Source organism: Uloborus diversus, chromosome 8 (assembly GCF_026930045.1).
Source record: "Uloborus diversus isolate 005 chromosome 8, Udiv.v.3.1, whole genome shotgun sequence".
Classification (NCBI taxonomy): domain Eukaryota; kingdom Metazoa; phylum Arthropoda; class Arachnida; order Araneae; family Uloboridae; genus Uloborus; species Uloborus diversus.
In genome coordinates, this window is record NC_072738.1 from 19520074 (window position 1) to 19543967 (window position 23894).

At 32.2% G+C, this 23894-nt stretch overlaps 1 protein-coding gene across 1 annotated transcript in view; it reads left to right on the top strand.

Moving 5' to 3' along the window:
- LOC129228294 (glutamate receptor ionotropic, NMDA 2B-like) overlaps nucleotides 1-23894 on the top strand; it is a 188612-nt gene that overhangs the window by 101447 nt on the left and 63271 nt on the right. The window contains exon 8 of the mRNA XM_054862972.1: nucleotides 22940-23065. Coding sequence (XP_054718947.1) covers nucleotides 22940-23065 — 126 coding nt within the window. The remainder of the gene's footprint in view (nucleotides 1-22939; nucleotides 23066-23894) is intronic.

Genomic DNA, 23894 nt, shown 5'->3' on the forward strand with positions numbered 1-23894 from the left:
AATGAATTTTTCCCAAAATAGATAAAAGCGGCTAAAATATATTTGATATTCCAGCAAGGAAAGTTCTACTCGTAATTAATGCATAAAATTTTGTTCAAAGGCAATTTCCAAAGTTTATGTAACCAATGCTTTCTTAATAATGTTTTTATCAGTTATAAACTATTTTTTTATACAGATGTCATTTAATTCATATGAAATACTATGTGCAAACACAGAAATTTTAATATAACTTTGTGCATTTCGTTAAATAAAGTACAAAATAATTACATTTCTTTCTTGTAAATCAGTTATCTTTAGACAGATGACACTCATGTATTGAGAATATACTTTCGCTTTCTTTTTCCAGTAACTACTATTAGATTTCCTCTTTTTTATTTTCACAAACACAAAGTTTTGGCTAATAAATTGCACTCTATGGATTTTCGAAAGGTATTTGAACATGTATCTGGAAGATGTCAGTTTCTATTTTTCCTGCTTTAAATAAAGCCCTCAAATGATATCAACTGGTGGGGCTGGGTGATGCATACTCTTCTTGTATTTTAAGAGCGCAGTGTGTGTGTGTGGGGGGGTCAATTTAGATTATGATTTAGGGTAAAAACAGTAGAGAAAGTTCACCATGTTGTACCTAACCCCTTAAATCAAACCTCTGGCTCTTCTTGTCGAGTACATGCACGTATCAGTACACATCCTAACTAGAGCCCCTTGAAAAGGGCAGGCTGACTTATCCGACATTTTGGTTTAGGGGCAGAATTGGATCCAACCTCGTTTCTAGTATTTATAATTACGTTATAATGTTCGCTGGTTGCTATGTCGTAAAAAAATTGATGATAAGTTGAGTAAAATGTCACTTAAGGTGAATCTAGAAAGATAACTTAGTTCACAAATTCAGCAAAAATGTATCGGGAAATGTTAACTGTAATAAACGTCATTTCCACATCTTATTTGTTTTTAATTTGCATTAACTAAATCGTCTTCATCTTCAAAATAAAATAATCAAGCACCAATCAGGCAACATATCTAAAGTTTGGTCACCAGTTTTCTGCAATGAGACTTTTGTACAAATACTATTTTTTTCGCATGGCAATTTTGGAACCAAAATCTCGTAGAAGTCAGCTCCCGTTATATAGGAGCCTTAAATCTAACTAGCTCTTTATTTGTCAAAAACTTGTAGAATGGTCCTTGCACAGTTCTAGTGAGATATTTGTAAGTATTGTTTAAATATTTGTTCTAGTATTCTTCTAAATTATTGAAGTAAGCATTTGAAACACTTTCACTTCACTTCGAAACAGTCAAAAATCATTACAAATTAAGTAGCATGTAGTATGTGAAAGGAACTAACAAATTATGAGTTTTGAAAACAGCCTGCAACACTTCAAGTCAGACAAAACCGTGCTATCTAAACTGATTGCGGTTCCAAAATTGACCCTTTATGCGTTCCAAAGTACGACCTCCTCTTTTTACGTGTTCTTTGTATTATCCGGCCGCATGTTTCTAAAAAGCAAAATAAGTATGTGATTAAATCTAGTATTTGTCATTTTAACAGTAGAGTCTACCTTCTATCTGTATAATTTTAAAATAAAAAACGTATGGTAGCAGGGATGGACAGCCTTTTATGATAAAGGGCAAGAAAATGAATAAAAAATGTCAAATGGGCATAAATAGCTTTTTAATGTTCAATTACGGACTTACGAGCTAGTATAGTGCTGGTAAAAAAAAAAAAATTGCATCACCCTTACATTTTCACAACACTGGGATTATGTGAGAAGTTTTGGTCGACCGATTAACGATGAATGTATGTGAAATTCTGCAAAGCTTATGAAATAAACATTTAGCAGCAGGAATCCGATAATTGTTTACGTAGATCGGGGCTGTTTCCGGGCCAAGGCAAACTGCTGACCCCATGCTCATTTTTCCATTTCTGAACCTGCGTGTGAGTTTAGAGAAAAAAAAATTACTTCACCCCATGTCAATTTGAGTCTAATGGCAGGATAAAGGTTTCTAAATTGTTACTTACCAGTTTTGCAATATGGCACGAAGCAGAATCATCCAGGAACATGACGTTTGGAACTGAAGTAAAGTGATCCCGGATAGTAGGAAGCAATTTCTCCTCCAAAATGCCAATATACACCTGAGCGTTTAGTGTTCCTTGCACAAAGTGAAGCCCACCAACTCCTTGATCAGAAATACATCCCCAAATCATCTGGGATACGGGATGCTTGACTGTATGTTGAATATGTTCGGGCCGATTATTCCTCTCCTTTGCGGCGCGGGTGATGCATTTTTTTTACCACCACTGTAGATCCGAAACCCATTTGTTTTTGTTGCCTTTCAACAATTTATATGACTATTATGTGCCAAAATTTTTCATTTCTTATTTTTTATGTTTTTAAGGTAATCATTGAAATAGAATTTAATTATTTATAGAAAGAAACTAATGTATATTTGCATGCTACTTCTGTTACAGAATTTTATGTGCTCATTATCTTTAAAAACCGTACTTAAACTAACATATTTCAAGTATTTTTATTAGATATAATTTCTTTTTTTTGCACTAACTTTCACCACTCCTGTAAAATTATAATTGTTCACAGAAGTTACCTTAGTGTTTAATTTGAGAGCACAATATGTATGAAGAAAAATTTGGTTCCGGAAAAAAAACGAAATACTTGGTACATACATAACTTTTACGCTGAAGACAAGCAAAAAGTGTCATTATAACTACTGTTTTGTATACATTAAGTATAGCTAATGAATATCAAATTGAATTTCATGTGTGGTTATATCACTGATTTGCATTGCATTGAAGCTTCCCACGACACGTTTTTCAAGATTTGTCAAAGGCGAAAATTGCTAATCAAATATTTTCAACTCTTAGCAAACATTTCTTCCAAAATACATGAAAAAACTATCTTTATCGTCACAAACGAGACGCATTTAGGTATACCCTCAGTGTTACCATATTCAAATAATCCCCCACAGTTAAATTTGCCTAATAAATTAAATTGCCCCAAAATTAAACCAATTAGACTATCGGCAAAGGAACAAATCAAATTACAGCGTCCACTACTTGAAATGTGTTTTTTCCCCCTGTCATGACAAACGAAAAAAAAGATTTAAAAAAAAAGAAGAAGTTGAAGAAATCATCCTTGACTCTTATCAATGAAAGCTAACTGAGTTTAAACATAAAAGTAAAATTAATTATTAGTGTTGCCTTCTTTCTGCTCAAGTGATAATAAAATCAAACTAATTTTATACAGTTGTGGGAACTTTGTATCGAAGAACGTAAAATTTGGTTTAAAACTTTTTAGAGTTTAACGAAATGAAACTTTATACAGTTCTTTTATATCGGTATTTAGCACACGTAGCTTTTTTTACTTCTTTCTTTTGTGCCTTTAATTTATTTTTTCTTTCACTTATCCGTTCAATTTTCCTTCATCTCTTTTTTTTATATATTTTATAAAGATAATTGATTGTTAATTTACAATATTCAAAGAAAACACGAATGTTTCTGAAGTTTTTGTACATGTTCCGTAAACGTGCTGTAAATTGATAAAAAATCTTCAAAAAATATGAAAATGTATGGCACGCAATACGCGACAGGGAACCATCTAAATTTTATCATACTGAAAAAATAATAATAGTTTAGTAGTAATCGAGAGAGCAAAGCAATTTTTTTTTGATGCATAAAGTATCTTTTTCTTCTCCTGCTCCGACTCCGACTCCTGTGCCCGACAAATTATCGGACTCCGACTCTCCGACTTCGACTCTGACTTCGTAGCTTTGGCAAAACTTTATACACGGAGGACAAATGACTGACTCTGATTCTTGGATATTCGACTCCGACTCCTTCATCTCAAAATGAGATTGACTCCGACTCCGACTCCGCAGCTATGATTTTAACTGTGAAATACTTATTGTTGATATGACTTGTTTTTATTTTCACGCTAAAGTTTAAATTTAGGTATTCAGTTTTCGGCGAATAAACTCGAAGTCATTTATGTTTCTACATAAAGATATGCGCAGACGATTTTTTTTCTTTTGACAATGAAAATTATTTCCTTAAGATGACATTTTATTGTTTTTATTTATTTTGGTAAGTGCATTAATTCATTTAAAAAATTTCTTTTTGGCAACAGGGGAAAAAGAAACATTTTTTTTTTTTTGATATGATGTATTTATTTTAATGAGCTTATTAATTTTAATTATTATTTTTTCGTTTTGAAAGCTGTTGAAGAATTTTTTTAGTGGAAAATAGTGTACTGGCTGCTTCGTTTAAAAGGTGCTGCTTTTTTTTTTTTTTTTTTTTTTTTTTTTTTTAAGATGAGTGAGGAATATTTTATTCCTAGAAATGAGCTTAAGATATTAAAAAAATATGTTTGAAACAATTTGCGATTTTAGCTATTTTTGAGAATACTGATCAGGTACTAGAAAATAGTATGGGTATACGGGAAAGTAGGCTCGTTTAGTTCTAGACGGAACTTCTTGTTAAATTGCGCAATGTGGAATTACTCTATTACTGGTAATTAATATTTTAAAAGATTGTGTTTGTACTTTAAACAAAATAAGTTGCCATTCCTTTTTTACATGGATAAACGTCAGTAATTATTTTAAAAAAAAGCAGTAAATGAATTTTCGTTTTTAACTTGTAGGGTAACTGCACCAATAACAGCCATGCTTAAGACATCGCTCTAAGGTTAACTCAATTTTCTGAGCCTTTCAATGAATTTATGTTTTTGAAACTATGTTTTTTTCATCCAATTACTTCTCATCTAAAGTTTGGCGGCTTCTAGATCTTCTGAATTATTTTTTTTCTATTTGCTCAGTTTCGAAAAAAAGTCCGACCCCCAGTAACAGACACCGAAAAATCTGATGATATCTAGTAAAGGATAGGATGAGGAAAGGATGAGTAACTGGAAAAAAATTCCCTTTTAAAAATGTGCAAAAGCAAATTTTTTGAATTAAAGCCTTTATATTCAAATGAACTTGCAACGCCGGCAGACCTCGTGGTAGCTATTCATAACTTTCCACCACTGCCTTGTGAAGGCCAACTGGCTCATGAAATTCACTTTGATAACACTAGATGGTTGCACCGTATTTATGGGTCACAACAACATCAGTTTTTACCACCTACAACTCTTACTGGACCCTTGTCTGTTACCGGTGCTGTTACCCCTACATGAATTTAAAACGCTTTAAAATTTTCAGAAATCGGAATTTTATTTCCATTATATTTCATTCTTTTCTTTCTTTTCCATTTTTTTAAATCCATTTATGTCTAAACAAAGATTTTTTTTTTATTATGCAACAAATTGCTTTAATAACCGGTTCTTTAGTTAGAATAAATATTTATAGCATTTTTATTTTAGTATCATACGTGTACTGATGCAGTCCTTACTTTATACTGATAGATGTAAGAGAAACCAGAGTTTATTAAGATTCAGATTTTCTGTTAAAGATATGCATTTATTTTATCCCTTACATTTTTAACCAGAAAAATCTTCTCAACACTTCTTTCATTTAACTAGTTGTTACTCTATATTTTAAAGCGCATTATGTCTATGGGTGCTGTACTAATCAGCGAGCTTTCTTTCCTTGAAAACCTGATTTTTAAACTATTGGATACTGTAAAGTGGAGGTTCAATAGGACACTTTTAGTAAAACTTAAAATAAGCAACGAAAAATTAAAAGTTTAATAGCTGGTGATTGGAAACTAAAACAACTATTGCTTCTTTCTACGGAGGTAAACTTTTTCCCGTTCGATAGGAATCTTACATTCCATCGTTTTCGAGGGTTCAAACAACTAAATTTTCTTTCAACGCCTTAATAGCATCTTTTAGAGAAATTCAACAGTATATTTCATGAAAAAATATCCTTATTTCTACTCTCACTTAATCAGTAACGCATCTCTAACGCTTTCTTGCCAAATCTATTTATCATCTAAGGCGATTAAATGAATTTAAACTTCACTAATTAGAGCATTATTTTCTTGGTAATTAAATTAGAAGCATTTGTTTTACATAAACTATGCTTATCTTGGAATTCTCATTTTACATCGGCGTAAAAGTAAAATAATCAGTCACGCTGAGTAGATAGTATTTTCACATGTTGCGTTTTTAAGCGAAATATATATATATATATATATATATATATTGGAGTTTTTACTTTTTTGCTTTTAATTTGAATATGAATTCGTGTTTATGAGCCTTGTTATTCGGTAATGAATATTTTTCTTTTTTTTTTTTAACAGTAACAAAAAATGCTTTCTGCAGCGCATAACTGAACGCACTTATTTATTACTTTCAAAAAATTATATGAAATTATGCACTTAAAAGTATTATTTACAGCTATTTTAATTCATAGATAAAAGTAGTCACAATTGTTACCTTGTTTTTTTATTTTATTTTATTTTTATTTTTTTATTTATTTATTTATTTATTTTTTAGTATTTTTAGTGAATGTTTTATTTATTTTTCTTTGTTTTAAAAAAAATTCTCTAATGTATCAGATGATAAAAGGTTTTCCGAAAACCCATAAGAAAGATATAGCTGTGTCAAAAATTGTCAAAAATTATATCCTAACTGTAACTGTTTTTATGTAATTAACAGCTGTTTTAATCCATAAATGAAAGTGGTCACAATTGTTACCTTGCTTTTGTCTTTTCTTCTTTTTTTTAGTGAATGATTTATTTATTTATTTGTTTCAAGGAAGAGTCGCTAATGGATCAGAGGGTAAAATATTTTCCGGAGACCCATAAGAAAGCAATAACTGTTTCTAAAATTGGCAAACTGTTATATCTCAATTGTAACTCTTTTTACATTATTAACAGCTGTTTTAATTCATAAATGAAAGTGGTCGTAACTGTTACTTTGCTTTTTCTCAAGTGCGTGTTTTACTTATATATTTGCTTCAAAGAAGAGTCCCTAAAGAATCAATAGGTAAAATATTTTCCGAAGACTCATAAGAAAGATATATCTAATATTTTCAAACAGTTGTATATCTTCCGTTCATTTACGAACTTATGTCTTTAAATACGCAATTAAATATCTACTTTCATTAATAACAAGTTGCGCACATACTTGTAACAAAGTTTATATTTACGAAATCAAATCTTAGATGCATAAAAGTATGACTGCTTAACTTAAGCTTTTAACTGCCATGCCCGATATAATGTCGGGCACAGAAATAGTGATTTAAAATATCACATGGGGTTCCTTTTTGTTTTTCGTGCAGCTTATTATAATATCCGAATAAATATTTGAAGATGTTTATTTCGGCTTCTTCTCTTTGTTAAAAGTCGAATCTATTTCAAAAAAAAGTTAATTTAAGGTCAATTCAAAAAAAAAATGACCACTTTTTACTATATATTCCGAAGAATAGAGGTTTATGTTCAAAGAGCGCGGTATTTTATTTCTCTTTAATTACTTTTGTTTACATTTTTTTTCGAGAATAGTTAAATTATTATTTTTTTAAATAAAATAAAATTTCCACTAAATGCGAACTTTACCCCTGCTACATTGATTAGCGTTTGTCTCAAGCGAATACGTAGTGGATACAAATCTTTAAATTTTTTATGCATTTAATTCCAAATATCAATTTTGAAGAAGCAAATATGTTTTGTTTTGTACTAATTGGCAGTAGTTATATAACCAAATCATCAAAATAACTTTACAGTTAAATGTTTCATGATTTGATTGCCACTATACTTGCATAGAATTATGCAGACAAATACATATTGCATGTAATGAGTATTTTCAATGTTTAAAGATGAGTCAAAAAGGGCATTTTAAAAATATGTTTCATTTAAATAAACAATATAGTCGATTTTTTTCCTCAAAATATTTGCTGTATTCTAAATTATTGAGAATTTAAATTTACATTGAATTACATATTTTCCTATTATTTTCTCGTACTAATCAGCAGAAACGAAATCATTATTTTGAGTGTTTGAAACTCCTCTAACTTCCGCTTTTACATAAACGCGGAAAACGGAGAGAACGGATGTTTATTACACTGTAAAAACGGTTCAGAAACGTTCCTGGAAAATAATAGGCAGCTGATGTGCCCAATTTCTGCCAGTAACATATTTTGCAAAAACCAGGAACTTTTTCCGCTAAAATTTAGTAACCGTCCTGAAAAACCCGAAAATCTTCCCGTGTCTTTGGAACTTCAGAGTAATCTTAGGCATGGATAATGTAACAGCTTGCCATCTTCCTGATCTATCAAGACAGTTCCAAAAGCAGTATTGGAAACATGGCCAAAGCTAAGACAGAATTGCAAGTAAGTATTAAGCATCTCACTTAATTGCAATGCTTGCAAAGCCGCGTAGTCCATATTTATTTGCTCCCTTTGGGAGTTTAATCAGCATGGACGAGCCGTAGTCGAAGTGAAGTCGATACTCTTCATAAATACGTTCAGTTAATCTTAAAACTGGGAGCCACAAATACTTTTACAGCAGGGAGAAGTCTGCATTCTTACAACTTGTAGCAATTCAGGAAACTTTTTGACAATGATACTTGATATTTCCAAGAAGTGGATAAAAACCATTGAAATTCCGAAACTTTACACAGAAATACTCAGTAATGTTTCGGATTTTTTTTACAGTGTAGACACAAAGTTGTTTTTTTACTGCATTGATTTACTTAAATATTCAAAACAAAATCAGTTGTATTTGAATTGAGGAAAGAAAACTCCAAAACTGCCATGTTAAGCACCGGGTGCCGTTTCTGCAATTTCAATCAAAATTAATTTATTGTTGCCAGGTTGTTCTTTGCTCAGTCCCGGAATCGATTCCCGGTTTGGAACTCAGTTGACTAAGCCTTTCATTCCTTCAGTGGGACGATAAAGTTAGTACCAATGATGCTTGAGAACTAAATCTTGGGGGTTCCGCGTTTTGCTGACCACCTAACTGGAACACCTGCCTTGCACCCTAAAGCCATTTGTCATAAACACTGCGAAAGGCACAGTATGGTTTAGCCCCGAGTAGCTGATGCATCTCTTAGTTTTTAGATGAGACTTAGAATATATTTTACTTAAGCACAGTGTTTTATGTTCCTCGATATCGTCGCCTCAGAGCAACAGTAAGATATCTAATCCCAGAAATAACACTAAGATATCTTACTGCTGCTCTGAGGCGAAAATATATGAGAAATAACTATCAAAAGTTTCTGAAAGAGGGGCATACACAGTAAAAACAATTCAGAAACGTTCCTGGAAAATAATGGGCAGCTGATGTGGACAATTTCGGCCAGTTACATATCTTGTATTATCCAGGAACGTTTTTCGCTAAAATTCAGTAACCTTCCTGAGATTGTAATGGAAAATTCAGAAATCTTGCAGTTAAAAACCAGTCGTGTCCCTGGAAAATTAGAGTAAACTTAGGAAGGTATAATAAAATAGCTTGGCACCTTCCTGATTTATCAAGGAAGTTCCAAGAAGATCACTGCAAACATAGACAAAGCAAAGCCAGAACTGCTGGTAAGTAAAGAGAATTTTACTCACCTGCAATTCTTGAAAAGCAACGTAGTTCATACTTATTCGCTCCCTTTATGAGATTAATTAGCCTGGACGGGCCGTAATTGACCTGAGACCGATGCACTTTATACATACGCTCAGTTAATCTTTAAACTAGAAGCTAAAAATATTTTTCATAATGGTGAAAAGTCTGCATTTGTGCAACTTGTAGCAATTCAGGAAACTTTTTGACAATGATACTTGATTTTTCTAAGAAGTGGATAAAAACCATTCAAATCCCAAAACGTAACACGGAAATACCCAATAACGTTTCGGAACTGTTTTTGTGTATGAAATAGGTTTATGGTACGTAAAACCTTTATAAGTCAAATTTCCTTTTGAGTTTAAATGCAAAAACAACCTTGATGCGTAGCACCGCATAGTTCCTATCATTTGCGTGCTATTTTTTTTTCCTCAATATACTGAGTGCGGTATATCAATCTCCCGTATTTTGGGGAGAGCACTGTGTGAGATTTGGTGGTAATACGGTGGTGAAAGTTGTCCCGATAGATGGATACGTGCCATCCACAGCATAGCACGGAGAGCATCGTCATGCGTTGTGGAGGAGTATACTCGTAATGTTGGTTTATTGACAACTACAAAGTAATAATTTTCATTCAGTTCCGATTTTGTTGACATGATCCTGCTCCAGGCAGAAAAAAAAATCATATTTGGGTATCAAACCACAGGTAATTCACTTAAAAAGAAAACGCCTGGCCACCTCCAACCATTACAACGCTGAAAACTGTGGCGTCGCATATGAAAGCGTCTATCCAGCAATGTTTAAAACGTTTAGCACCCAAACATGCAGCATTCCAGTGATTGTCTAAAAGGAATCTAAGAAAATCCATCTCAGCGATCTTTAGAACAGAGTAGTTTTTTTTTTTTAATTGGATAGGATCATATCAGCTAAGTTCCTATTCCTATTCAGAGTCACAACTGACTACAACTGTATTTATGTCGAGGACTGCATACTAAGTGCCTTGCCTCCATTATTTTATATACCGATAGATGGCAGCACCATCACCGGATCGAACAGTTAATGATAATTTAGAACTAGACCAGGAGCTAATAGCTGTCTGGTGCTAGCACCCCCAGAGGTATCGTTTCACTTGGAGGACATTGAGACCACGAGCATATTTAACATCGCCCAGTCCCCTTTAATGACGACGGTGGGTCTTCGACCATCGAGGTTCGAACTCAGGACCCTCCGGCCCCGAATCCGACACTCTACCGATCGGGCTACCACGGCCCCATCAGCTAAGTTGAAATTGAACTCGAAATTCTTGCTGAATAGTTATCGAAAAACTACCACCATATTTCCTCTTCCACAACACTTAAAAATACTCACCGTGTCATACCATTGCTGCAACTGGAAATGGCACGTATACTGCTTCCTATCGATACCACTTCCATCACCGTATTCCCGCCACAACTCACTCGGCACTGTGCCCAAGCACGGAAGGTTGGTCTGCCACACTATATTGTGCTTGTAAATATTCCTTATTCGATTGAATTGAACCGGGTGCGGCATCCAAGCACAGTAGGTTGGTATGCCGCACCCTGGAGTATTCATAGTAAACCATTCCTCACTCGCTTGAAATGCATTGAACTCGGTTTAATTGGGTGCGGCATCTAAACACGGAAGGCTAGTTTGCCGCACCCTATAATATCTACTGTAAAACATTCCTCACTCGGTTGAAATGTACTGAGTTGTATTGGATTGAACTGTGTGCGGCATCCGAACACGGGAGGTAGGAATGCCGCAATCATAATATTCATTGTCAACTGCCCTCACTCGGTTGAAATGAGCTAAATTCGATTGAATAGGGTGCGGCATCCGAAAACGGGTGGTTGAATGTCGCACGCTATAGTATCCATTGTTAAACATTCCTCACTCGATTGAAATAAATTGAAGTCAATCGCTCTACTAACCACGCTAACTTACCCTTATGGCGACCATTTAAAACCCTGAATATAAACACCGACCACTTTTGAAAAGGCGGCTGTAAATTTATTATGCAGTAGATGGTCGTAAATTGAAAGCTTCAATTAAACTGACATATTTCATAAACATTTCTTTCTCCATAACTCAACAGCACTTAATATATGTTCAATAACGTAGCAAGCAACTATTCTGGTAAGCTTTAAAGTTTGCTAAATTATAATAACTTCCCTAAAGTCGTATTACCCAATATCCATAAATGTATTTCCCATACTTGAGCTCGGTGGCAACGAAAATTGTTTCATTAGCCAGCGGAGCAATTATTAAAATGAATTCTATTAGTTACATATTATCTCCGCCGCTTGCACAAGTTATTGAAAATAACTGAATTGTTAGAGACATATTTGATCGTCTAATTGCTTCCGAGTAAGAATCAAATATTTACTTATTGAATAATGAAAGTAAGCTTGGCATAAAGGTATTCAATTAGTTTTGATATTCGTAAGATTTGGTAATTTGATGTAACGGCAAAGCTATTGCGGTTAATTGTTTCCTTTTTTTCTGCTTTTTTGTATTAATTAAAGACATTTGTGGAGTATATAATCTGAAAATGGGGCCATTAACCATTATCAGGCCCTCTAAAAACTTTTAACTTACGAGGAATAAAACCACTTTAGTTATAAAATTATTTGTGGTTCCCTGCTATAGACATACATAGAATCTGATTGTTGGCCGACCACGAGGCTTATGCTTGACAGGGTGGACTGAACGCAACAAAGAGGAAGAAGTAGAAATACAAGTCATAGCGCAACTCGCGCTTTTAACCAGCTTCCATGTGACAGCAGACATTGCAGTTTGCATTTGCACTGCAAAAAATTTTGAAAACGTCACTGAGTACGTACTTCCGTGGAACGTTTCGGGACATAAAAGGTTTTCACCATTTACATGGCAAAACGAAGTATTTTTTTAAAAACGTTTCCTGAATTACTACAAATGGCCCGGATACCGACTTTTCGTTGTTGTTAAAAATATGTTTAGCTACTAGTTTAATGATTAACTGAATTTCACTGGTTTTCTCTTTTGTTTAAATAACCATTTAGTGCTGTCGTCATTACCATCTGCGCAAAGGTTGACATTTAGTTCGCACTAATTATGTTTTGTTATAATACCAGCAATTCAACCACCAGTTTATTTCTGAAATTATTTTAGTATATTTACTTAATACCAGAACAACCGAATCAGATCAAATGATGAAACGTAAAAATGTGTGCATCACATGACTTCCTTTTACGCCAATTTAATGATGATGGAAACTTGGAATAAGCAGAAACTTTGAATATTTTTACCCTAAGTTTGTTGCGAACTGAAGAAAAGAAACGTTTTATACAGATTAATTTTCCCAATATTTGACATTTAAATGTTATTCAATTGCTAACTCTCTAATTGTCACAGTTGGGGCAAAAAACTTTGCGACTAGGAGCTTGGCGATATATCGCCAAGTGTTTGCCAAATTCTAACACCACTTGAGTTTGCATTGAAATTATCAATGATTTCCCTCCAAAAAGGTGTAAAAGACCCCCTTAGGAACAACTGCATGCAACCAAAAGGGGAGGTGCACAACTAGACCTCAACAGGAGTCTACGTACCAAATTTCAACTTTTTAGGACATAGCGTTTTTGAGTTATGCGAGATACATACGCACATACACACAAACGCACATACATACGTACATACAAACGTCACGAGAACACTCGTTGAAATTAATTCGAGGATCGTCAAAATGGATATTTCGGATGTTTATACTTTCTTAGCATATATATATATATATATATATATATATATATATATATATATATATATATATATATATATATATATATATATATATATATATATATATATATATATATATATATATATATATATATATATATATATATATATATATATATATATATATCCACGTGTGGTCGGGTTGAAAAAAAATTCAATATTCATTTGGGGGCGAGCAAAATGGAAATTAAGGCCGATTTTTGGGTGAAATTTTTTTTGCGAATACAATACTTTCTTTACTTTGTAAAAGGAAGTAAAAATGTTTTAAAACTATAACTTTTGGACGTGGTGAAACCTGAACGAAAAAGAACACTTTCATATTTAACTATTTCAAAGCTATGAAATGAGCTTTTGTGTCAGTATTTAAATCGTTCACAGAGAATAAATAGCGCATATTTGCCTCGAACAGTTCAAGGGTTTATCTAATAGTTAAAGCGAGATAAGTGTCGAAAATCGGTTACCTAGTCTCAGAAAAAAAAATTAAAATATTCATGCAAAATGTTAATTAATTAAGGCAAAAGGAAAAGCTCCTTTGAAACTAAACTATTCTTTGATGTTTAATTAAGCAAACTTCTCAAGTAAACAGAGATTAAAACCTTCCTACTGTAGCATTTTCAAGTGTGTTGGACATTATACTTTCTATGCATAAAAAGCTAAATATTGATTTTTTTTTTTTTTTTGTTTCTATATTACTGTGGCTTCGCATAAAGAAGAGTGGCCGTCGCTTTAACTAACTATAGTAAAAGATTAAGCATGTTTTGAGTTTCTTTAAAATATATTTTTTAATCAGACTGTTAAACATATAATATTACCAAGCAAAATCGTTTGTAATCAAGCTGGCCTTTCGCCAAAAAAAATTGTTATTGTATGAATTTAATTTTTTTATTGGTTTTAATAATTTTTTTGTTAGTCTTCGTTTAGTTTTTTAACTTAAAATAAAACTATTTGCCGTCTGAAGGAGTAACCTTTTCAAATACGTAACACTTAAGAAAATCGGGCTTGCAGTTGTTTAATCAAGAACAATTCTTATTTTGAACAAGCTTTTGTTAATATTCTTCTCTGAAGCAGTTAAATCTGTCTCGTTTAACATCCTTTTAGTCATCGCAAATTCAACACTTAATTCCAGAAAACACCTTATATGTTTATCCCGAAGCGATGCAAACTTTGTTGTTTTGTATCTACTAGCTTATATCATACCATATCCTGTTGAATATATATCGTTATTAACTATTAACTGGAGATTTCAATATCAGGCAAATTTGTTAACCGATATCTTAAAGCGAATGCGCTAAACTTGCTATTTGTGTATGAACAATTTATTTGGTTTCTAAACTTGGATATTCTTAAAAAACATAACACACCATTAATAAACAAAAATGATCGGAAAGAATGGAACTTAATTTGCAACAAAAGAACAAAAAATAAAAAGATTGAAACTTAAGTTACAGCAATTGGACAAACGTTTGGATAATATCACCGCAAAGTAATTAGTTTTTCTGTTACAAAACTGAAAAGTTTGAACAATGATAATTAACTCTTTATTTTGCTTAAATAGAATCTAATTGAAGATGTAGATTCTTTGACCAAATTAGACTAGTTCAGTAATGACTATTCAGAAATAATTTACGATAGGTTATTTATTTATTTAAGTATTATTTAAAGTCCGAGGGATAGGAATCAAAATAATATATTTATATTCATTTCCCTTTAAAAGTAACTGGTTCATAAACTCACTCGACTGTTAATCATAGCACATAATTTTAAACGAATTGCATCTTTTTCAATGTTAAAGTAAATAACAAGTGAGGCAAAATGAAATAGTTAAGATGAATGAGCTTTTTCAAAATGAACAAATTGGAAGTTTATTTTGAAAATTACAGTAGATAAAGAAAGAAAATTCTATTTTACAATAAAACATCCATTAAAACAGTACTTTTTTTTAAAATTTCTGGCAGTAAATTTGCGCCTTTAAAAAAGAGTGGAAAGTTTTCACCTGTTTTTCCATGGGGCAAAGTGAAAAAAAAAAGAATTTTTCAAATGAAATATTTTCTATTTAATTCCAGAAAATATTTTTGATCAAATAAATCAGTAAATTCCAGGATTACTGAATAAATAAAAATATACTAAAACAGTAAACTGAAAATTAAATTAGTTCATAAATTAATATATGAAGAAAAATAAAGGAACACGCGTAAAAGAATAAATAAATACTAAATATGTTAATTTAAAAAAATAAGTGAATTACTAAATGGAGGAGTGTACATAAATAAATTAATAAATGAATACGTAAGTGATTGAGTGAGTAAACAAAATAAACTCTTTCACTTTGCCCGATCCAACGAAATGAATATTTTACGGAGTATTAGAAGGTCTAAATTAATATTTAAAATGTTAATAACAAGAACTTTATCATTTTTAATAACAAAAATAATTTTTTACTTGCAGCAAAATAATACAATATGAGTATCAATGTTTTGAAAACTGCCTGTATTATCATATATGTTAACCTTCCTTGGTATTTTTCCCTGCCTAGAATATATTACAAGTGCTACTATAAAGTTAAAATATTAACAAGTAGGTGGCGCTAAAAGCAGAGTAAATATTTCATCATTTCACTTTGCCCCACATTCCCCTACATCATAATTTTCTAAACATAATTTAAATATTTCAAAGTAACTAGATAGCTACCCCACAGCAATATACAAAGTCTGATTTACGATTTCGGAAATTGTGGTAAACCGAACTAGTAATGCATTTTACTATATGTTGAGCATTTTCTTAAATAATAAATTGTAACAAACTCATCTCCGTAATATACTAAAGCTGATTTTTCCTTTTTTGAAAATGAACCAAAGATGCAAACACATTATAACTTATTGAACTTTTGTTTTTGAATTTCGGGCATAAATAAATAATCAATGTAATTACTGATGTAGAAAGAATTTGCCATTGGTTTGCCAATAGTTAATAAGCCATAATCGTCCTTGCATGTGAAAATTTGAGTTTCAGAAGAAAAAATTTCATTAAAAAAAAAAGCTCCGTGCATCTTCATCTCTCCCCCCCCCCCCAACCAAAAAAAAAAAAAGTTTGAAGATTCTTGATCTAATACATTAAAACACTGATTTCTTTCAAAAATTATGAAACTATATTTTATTAAATTGAGCGTTTTTTTGAAATGAATTTTAATTACTGGAAAATTCTCTGAAAGATTTATTGAATTGATACAAATTCCATTTACTTATCAGTAATAGTAAATATAATTGTCAAACATATGCCTCGGGTCTTATGTAAGAAATAAAATCTCAATAACTTATTATTAACCTTAGCTGATTGAAGTTTCCCGAATTAACTTCGTTAGATCTCACTCGTGGCCAAATATTAGTTCAAAAACTTCTGAACCATATTATCGTTAGCCGTTGAGGAGAACTGTGCTAATAATCTTATGGTAAATTGAAAATTGCTGGGTGATTGGAGTTACGTAAATATTTGACTGTGTGTTTGCTAAAAGGCAACTGTAAATATTTTGATTCTATATGCTTTAGACACTGGAATCAAAGAGATTTATTACTTGTTATAAATTGAAAAATACTCATTGAAGTTTGAAGTTAAATAATCTAGTTTTTTCAAAAATTGCCACATTGTATTAATTAAGCCGGAGTACAAGTTTCTTAAGCAAATACACACTTGAAAATTGATGATGTTTATTGCATTTTTTTGGTAAATAAATGAGGAGAAATTGATTTAAGAGGATTCCAATTTAATTTTACGAGACAGTAGGAAGTTACCATAGAACTAATTGAACCTAATTGCCTTCAAAACGTCACCGATATTGTACAATTTACTATCACAAGCATTCCATCTTTTAATAATATTGATAGATAATTTGCGGCAGTTAGTAACAAAGGGATTAAGTGCCAGAATTAAAAAATTGAAGATAAACAGTACAAGAACTAGGAGAACCTCTCCTCTGTTTTAAGGCAAGAGGTGGTACTAGGAGCTCTGGTGGGGACACCTATACAGCATGATTTACACTGTAAAAAAATTCCAAAACCTTACTGAGTATTTCCGTGTAACGTTTCGGGATTTCAATGTTTTTTATCCACTTCTTGAAAAAATTAAGTATTACTGTCAAAAAGTTTCCTGACTTGCTACAAGTTGCACGAATGCTGTTGTGAAAAATATTTTTAGCTCCCAGTTTAAAGTTTAACTGAGCGTATTTATAAAGTGTATTGGCTTCTGTACAATTACGGCCCGTCCATATTGATTAAGCTCCCAAAGACAGCGAGTAAGTATGAACTACGTTGCTGTGCTAAAATTGCAGGCGAGTAATATACTGGAAACTTGTTTGCAATTCTGGCTTAGCTACGGCAATGTTTGCATTACTGCTTATGGAACTTCTTTAATGATTCAGGAAGTTGCTAAGCTTTTATATTGTTCCGAATAAGTTTACGCTAAAGTGCCAGAAACACGACTGGCTTCAAACGGGAGTTTTTCACGAAGCTTTCGGGATAATTTCAGGAAGTTTACTGAATTTTAGCTGAAAACGTTCCTGGTTTTTGTAAGGTATTTTACTGGCAGAAATTGGGTACATCAGCTGCCCATTCTTTTCCAGGAACGTTTCTGAATCGTTTTTACAGTGTAGAAAAACTTTAAATGAAACTCTACCAAGGATCTGAACGTAAAACGCTTTTTACTCAAAACTTCAAAAAGTTTACTTACATCCCATTGCTTCTCACTGCATCATTTGTGCTAATCTCCTGTGGATATTTTTTTTCTATTTTACACTGTAAAAACGATTCAGAAACGTTCCTGGAAAAGAATGGGCAGCTGATGTGCCCAATTTCTGCCAGTAAAATGCCTTACAAAAACCAGGAACGTTTTCCGCTAAAATTCAGTAAACTTCCTGAAATTATCCCGAAAGCTTCGTGAAAAACTCCCGTTTGAAGCCAGTCGTGTTTCTGGCACTTTAGCGTAAACTTATTCGGAACAATATAAAAGCTTAGCAACTTCCTGAATCATTAAGGAAGTTCCATAAGCAGTAATGCAAACACTGCCGTAGCTAAGCCAGAATTGCAAACAAGTTTCCAGTATATTACTCGCCTGCAATTTTAGCACAGCAACGTAGTCTATACTTTCTCGCTGTTTTTGGGGAGCTTAATCAAAATGGACGGGCCGTCATTGTACAGAAGCCAATACACTTTATAAATACACGCTCAGTTAAACTTTAAACTGGGAGCTAAAAATATTTTTCACAACAGCATTCGTGCAACTTGTAGCAAGTCAGGAAACTTTTTGACAGTAATACTTGATTTTTCCAAGAAGTGGATAAAAAACATTGAAATCCCGAAACGTTACACGGAAATACTCTGTAAGGTTTTGGAATTTTTTTACAGTGTACTTTTTTGAGAAATTAAAAGCAGATTAATTTTTTTTTTCATTTTTTTAAATCGACTGCTTGATGAAATTAAATAATGATCTGTCTTTCAATTACTTCGGGAAATTTTTAAAGAACGAGAAAGTTTTACACAATTGTCTTTTAAATCTTTTAAAAAAATACTTCTTTCATATAATTTTTTTCAATAAAATTCCCCTTTTTTGAAAGTAAAAAAACAAACGTCCCATAATTACCCTGTTTTTTCATTAGCATACCATTTGTTTTTTAATCGTTTTCATCAATACTTTTCGCAATTATTTTACTTTTTTCCACCGGCTAAAAGCAAAAACAAAGAAATTTCAGCTCAGATATTTTCAGCTCTTTACTTAAGCTAAATAACGATCAGTCTTTCAGTTCCACAGAGAAAAGCATTAACTAGGGAAAGCGTCCTCGATAATTTCCCTCTAAAATCCCTAACGAGTTTCCACTTGATCCAGCCATTCAGCCCTCTCGTCTCAAATTGCGTCGTTAAGGAAGAAGTGTGTGTGCTATTTAATAATCCAAGACTTAGAGAAAATTGGGATCCAACAATGATTTTTTTTTTTTTTTTTTACTTTCACTTGTGCAAAGCGTAAAAAATATTGCTAATAATTTGACATAGCAGTAAAAAAAAAAAACTTTTTTTCTTCTTTTGTTATTGATAATAACTTCAATAGTTACTGAAGGAATATAAAAGAATAATTGAATGGACATCCTTATAATTAAATAAATTAAACATTTTCTCTAATTACATTTTGTTTTTCAAAGAAATCTTCGCTTTTAATTGGTTTCAATAATATTTTTAATTTAACGTTACAGAGACATACATTAATAACTCGGTAAACATTCAAAAAATGTTCAGAAATTTTATCTTTTCGATGGTTATTTTCTTTAATGCTTCCACACACATGACAACAAAAATATTACAAAAAAATGAGTATGATTTGCTGAAGCAAAGCGTATTTTATGTAACTGCATTCTTTAATTTTTAAACTTATATCCGTGATACTCAAATTTCTTCATCTTCTTCTTTCTTTTTCCATTCATTGTTTTTTCAAATTTCTTTCATTGCAGTTTTTGTTTTGATCGTAGCCATCAGTATGTGCTTCTAAAACCTATTGTTACGACTGTTGTATGGATTCTCTTGTTCTTAAAAATATTAATGACTTAGATTCTAGATCTAAATATTTCTATCTTTGAATTATAAATACCTAGGCCTGACAATTGTTAACCACATATTTACACATTTACGCTTCAATTCTGACAGGATGCATTAAACATGTCGACTAGTCAGCTTTATGCAATGTACTACACTGTAAAAACGATTCAGAAACGTTCCTGGAAAATAATAGGCAGCTGATGTGCCCAATTTCAACCAGTAACATATCTTGCAAAAAACAGAAACGTTTTCCGATAAAAGTGAGTAACCTTTCTGAAATATTGGCAAATCTCTCCTGTTAAAGACAGTTGTGAACCTTCTAAAAATTAAATTATTTGATTAGAACTTCCTTGATTTACTAAGGAAGCATTGGAGCAACCATGGCCAAAGCTACACAAAAATTGCTAGCAAAAACATTCCTTGCCTCGCAAGACTGCAGCTATCCAGTGACATATTTGCCCCCATTGGGAGCTTAGTCAATCTGGACAGGCCGTAATCAAGTTAAAGCCTATACACTTAATAAGCACACTCAGTCAATCTTTAAACTGGTGTAAAAAATATCTTTCACACCAGTGAGAAGTCTGCTTCCGTGCATCTTTTAGCAACTTTTTTGCGAAAATACTTGATTTTACGGGGAAATAGGTGAAAACCTCTGGAATCCCGAAAGGTTCCACGGAAGTAACCAGTAACGTTTCGGAATTTTTTTACAGTGTATTGCATAGACGCAGTGGTAATACAAAGGAGTGTTTGGACGGAAGTATCCTTTCTTAAAGAAAATGCTTACAGCTTATGTAACACTAAACAAACTCCTAAACCTTCCTGGAAAATAATTAGCAATTGATGTGCCTAAGATTTAATAGCAGCAAATCTGGCAAAACACAGGGCTGTTTCGAGCTGAAAGTTAGTAACATTCCTGAAATTAACCTGGAATATTTTTAAAGAATTCACATATTTTTACAATAAAAGTCTGACATGTTTCTGAAACAAGTCAAAACTTCTTGAGAAAAACTCATATGTTTTTTAACTAGTTTAGAACGTGTTTTACTCAAAACTTGAAAGTGTCCAGGTACGTCCCTTTGCTTTTCACTGCCTCAAATATTACTCGGCTCTTCAATCAAGCGCGAAGGACGGCGGTATTTGCTCGTTATACGGTAAGTGTACTAACAGTGGATACTAAACCAAAAGGAGATGACGTCTTGGGAGAACAAAGATAATAACACTTGCCCCCCAGTTGGGCTCCCCCCCCCATCCTCAAAAAATAAGGAAGACAGTTCTAAAGGATCCACTATAAGTGCATTTACATTAACCAATTGCTCATAAAACCGAGTTTGGAAAAAAATCATTAAAATTCATGTACTCCTCTTTTTTTTTCTTTTTTTTTTTCTTATTTCTGTGTAGTAACTAAGAAGTTAGTTACCTAGCTTTGATCTGTCCTATTGTATTTTCTCATATTAATGTTTCCATTACTTATTTCATCTGCATTGCCATGAATTTGAGCTATAACATTCTTGGAAGTATATCTCGAAAGTGATAGTATTGGAGTAAAAACATATATAGTTTACACATACTTCTCTATAGCACAGTTTGAAAATATATATATATATAAAGTAAATAATGGATCGCCATCTTTTGTTTTCTGGCTTTAACTTAACACTTATTTTTGATAGACTTCAGAACTTTAAGGGAATTTTACCAAGAAAGGATAAGATCGGCTAAGTCAGTGAAAATTTCATGAATCACAAAATATTTCTCACTTTACGCAAGTTTTTCTCCTGTAGACTTAATATTGAACGAACCAAATCTTTCTGATTTCCCCGCTAAATCTAAGTCCTCGTTAGATCTGGGTTTGGTATAAGTGAGAACGACTGTATCCAAAACTATGTATTGATGACTTCATCATACAATTCACTTTAAACCTGTTTAAAACATCAAGCTATTCAATTCCAATTGAGAAAATTGACATTATCATCATCATGTTCTAGTAAATCCATTTTTAACTGTTAGGGGAAATTCATGACCATCAGATTCTCCTCATATGTATAATAGCCAGTTTACTGATCGAGTAACGCTGACTCCATCAACAATAAGACTTTATTTTGCTTTATTTTGAAGAGGCTGTACTGAATCCAGTAACTTAACTGTTTTGCTAATAAGACTCATTTTACGAGAATGAAGAAACGGAAAAGTGGTCAACAATGAACGCTATCTACTGGAGTTCAGGATTAATCCACTGGAGTTAGGGTTAAAATTTCAACTATCAAAATATCATGAAATAGGCAGTTGCTCCGCTGAAATGTAGAAGCAATTTTCACAGGTCACGCCTTGACTGGCGATATTCTAGTTGTATAATAATAAGACAAGCTTCACTCAGAGTAGTATACCACATTATAGATACTACTGTTTGGTTCATAAGTTAAATCAATCCATATCTTTATCAAAAGATACACATCCTGAATGGTAAATAATATTTACATTTAGAGTATTTTGAATATGCAGGGTGTCCTGCGAAGTACTCTCTGATTTCAAAATTGAATAACTTAAAAACTAAGGACGATATTTGATCAAAATGAACGTTATGTGTGTGTTGTGAAACTCATTAAAATCATGTACAGAAACTTGGAAATCGGTAACAAAACTTGCCAAGAGGTGTCGCTGCACGCTGTAATTGCAATAGAAGTCCCCATAAATAGTGCTGCGACGGAGTTGGGCGTTTCTGCAGTAGTTAAGTACCACTAAGCCTCTCAGAGGTACTTACATTTACGCTAGAAAGTATCGTCCAACCCCTCCCAGCACTACTTAGAATACTTTTACTGCAATTACATCGTGCAACGCCACCTGCTGGAATTTTTTTTAACTAATTTCAAAGTGTCTGTACATAACTTTTATATGTGTTTCGCACTAAACATCCCGTTTATTTTTTCCAGTATTGTCCTTTGTTGGCGAGATATTTGATTTTGAAACCAGGGAGTCCTTCGCTGGACATCCTGCATCAGTTTTCTAATATTATTAAACTTAACTAGTGTTTTGTTTATGACTGTAGAAAAATGTTTCTAATCCAATTTTGTTTCTCTTTTTTCAGAGCCTTTTGATACGATGTCGTGGGTAATGATATTGTTCATTAGTATTCAAGGAGCAGCTTTTGCTATCTTCTTGTTTGAATGGCTCAGTCCTTACGGCTACGACATGAAAATGCTACCTCCCAGGGGTAATATTTTTTTGCTAAGCAGATCTCCTGAGAAATCATGCCTAATTAATATTTTATCCTTTATTCGTAGTTAAGAAGAAAAAAACCTTTTTTTTTTTTGTAATTTAATATGCTTGGATTACAGATTTTTCATTTTGGTATTGCAATAGCAATTAAGGTTAAAAATTTAACAAAACAACTAAAACAGTAATTTTGCTTCGCTCACCAGAAAATTCTAATTTGTGTATATTTATTTTTTAATTTCCACCTAAAAGTTTTCTTCTCAAAACCTTTTAGTTTTTATCGAAAAAAGTCAAATTTTTATTTCGTCTTCATTTTGTTCTAGAAAAATATTCAGTTTTAATAGCGTTCAGGTACTAATTAGAAAATTCTATTAGAGCTAGAAGTAAATATTAATGATATTGCGTTAATATTTCTAAGCAAAATTTAAGATATTATTTAAAAAATCGAATTTATAATATTTGTCAAAAAGATTTTTTTAAACTATAACGTCTTGAGAGTCAAAGGTATTTTATTTATCAAATTAAAGATTTTCAGTTAGTTAAAATATAAATTCAAATTAAAAAAAGCGTTAATTTTGTCGTTTTTTTTTTTTTTTTAATATGAATGTCTGTTTTGTTTTCAACATGCTGTGTATGTCAATAAGTTGAAAACTCTTGCATAAAGGAGTCACTGATTAACAAACTACAATTTTCTGCGGAAAATTTTAATTTTGAGTAAAAATGAGTTGATTATATATTACGTTATATTTTATGATGAAATGAGCCTTTGGAAAGCTGCAGACTCCTCGCCAGTATCATCAAAATTTCTTTCTTAGCACTACTGAATT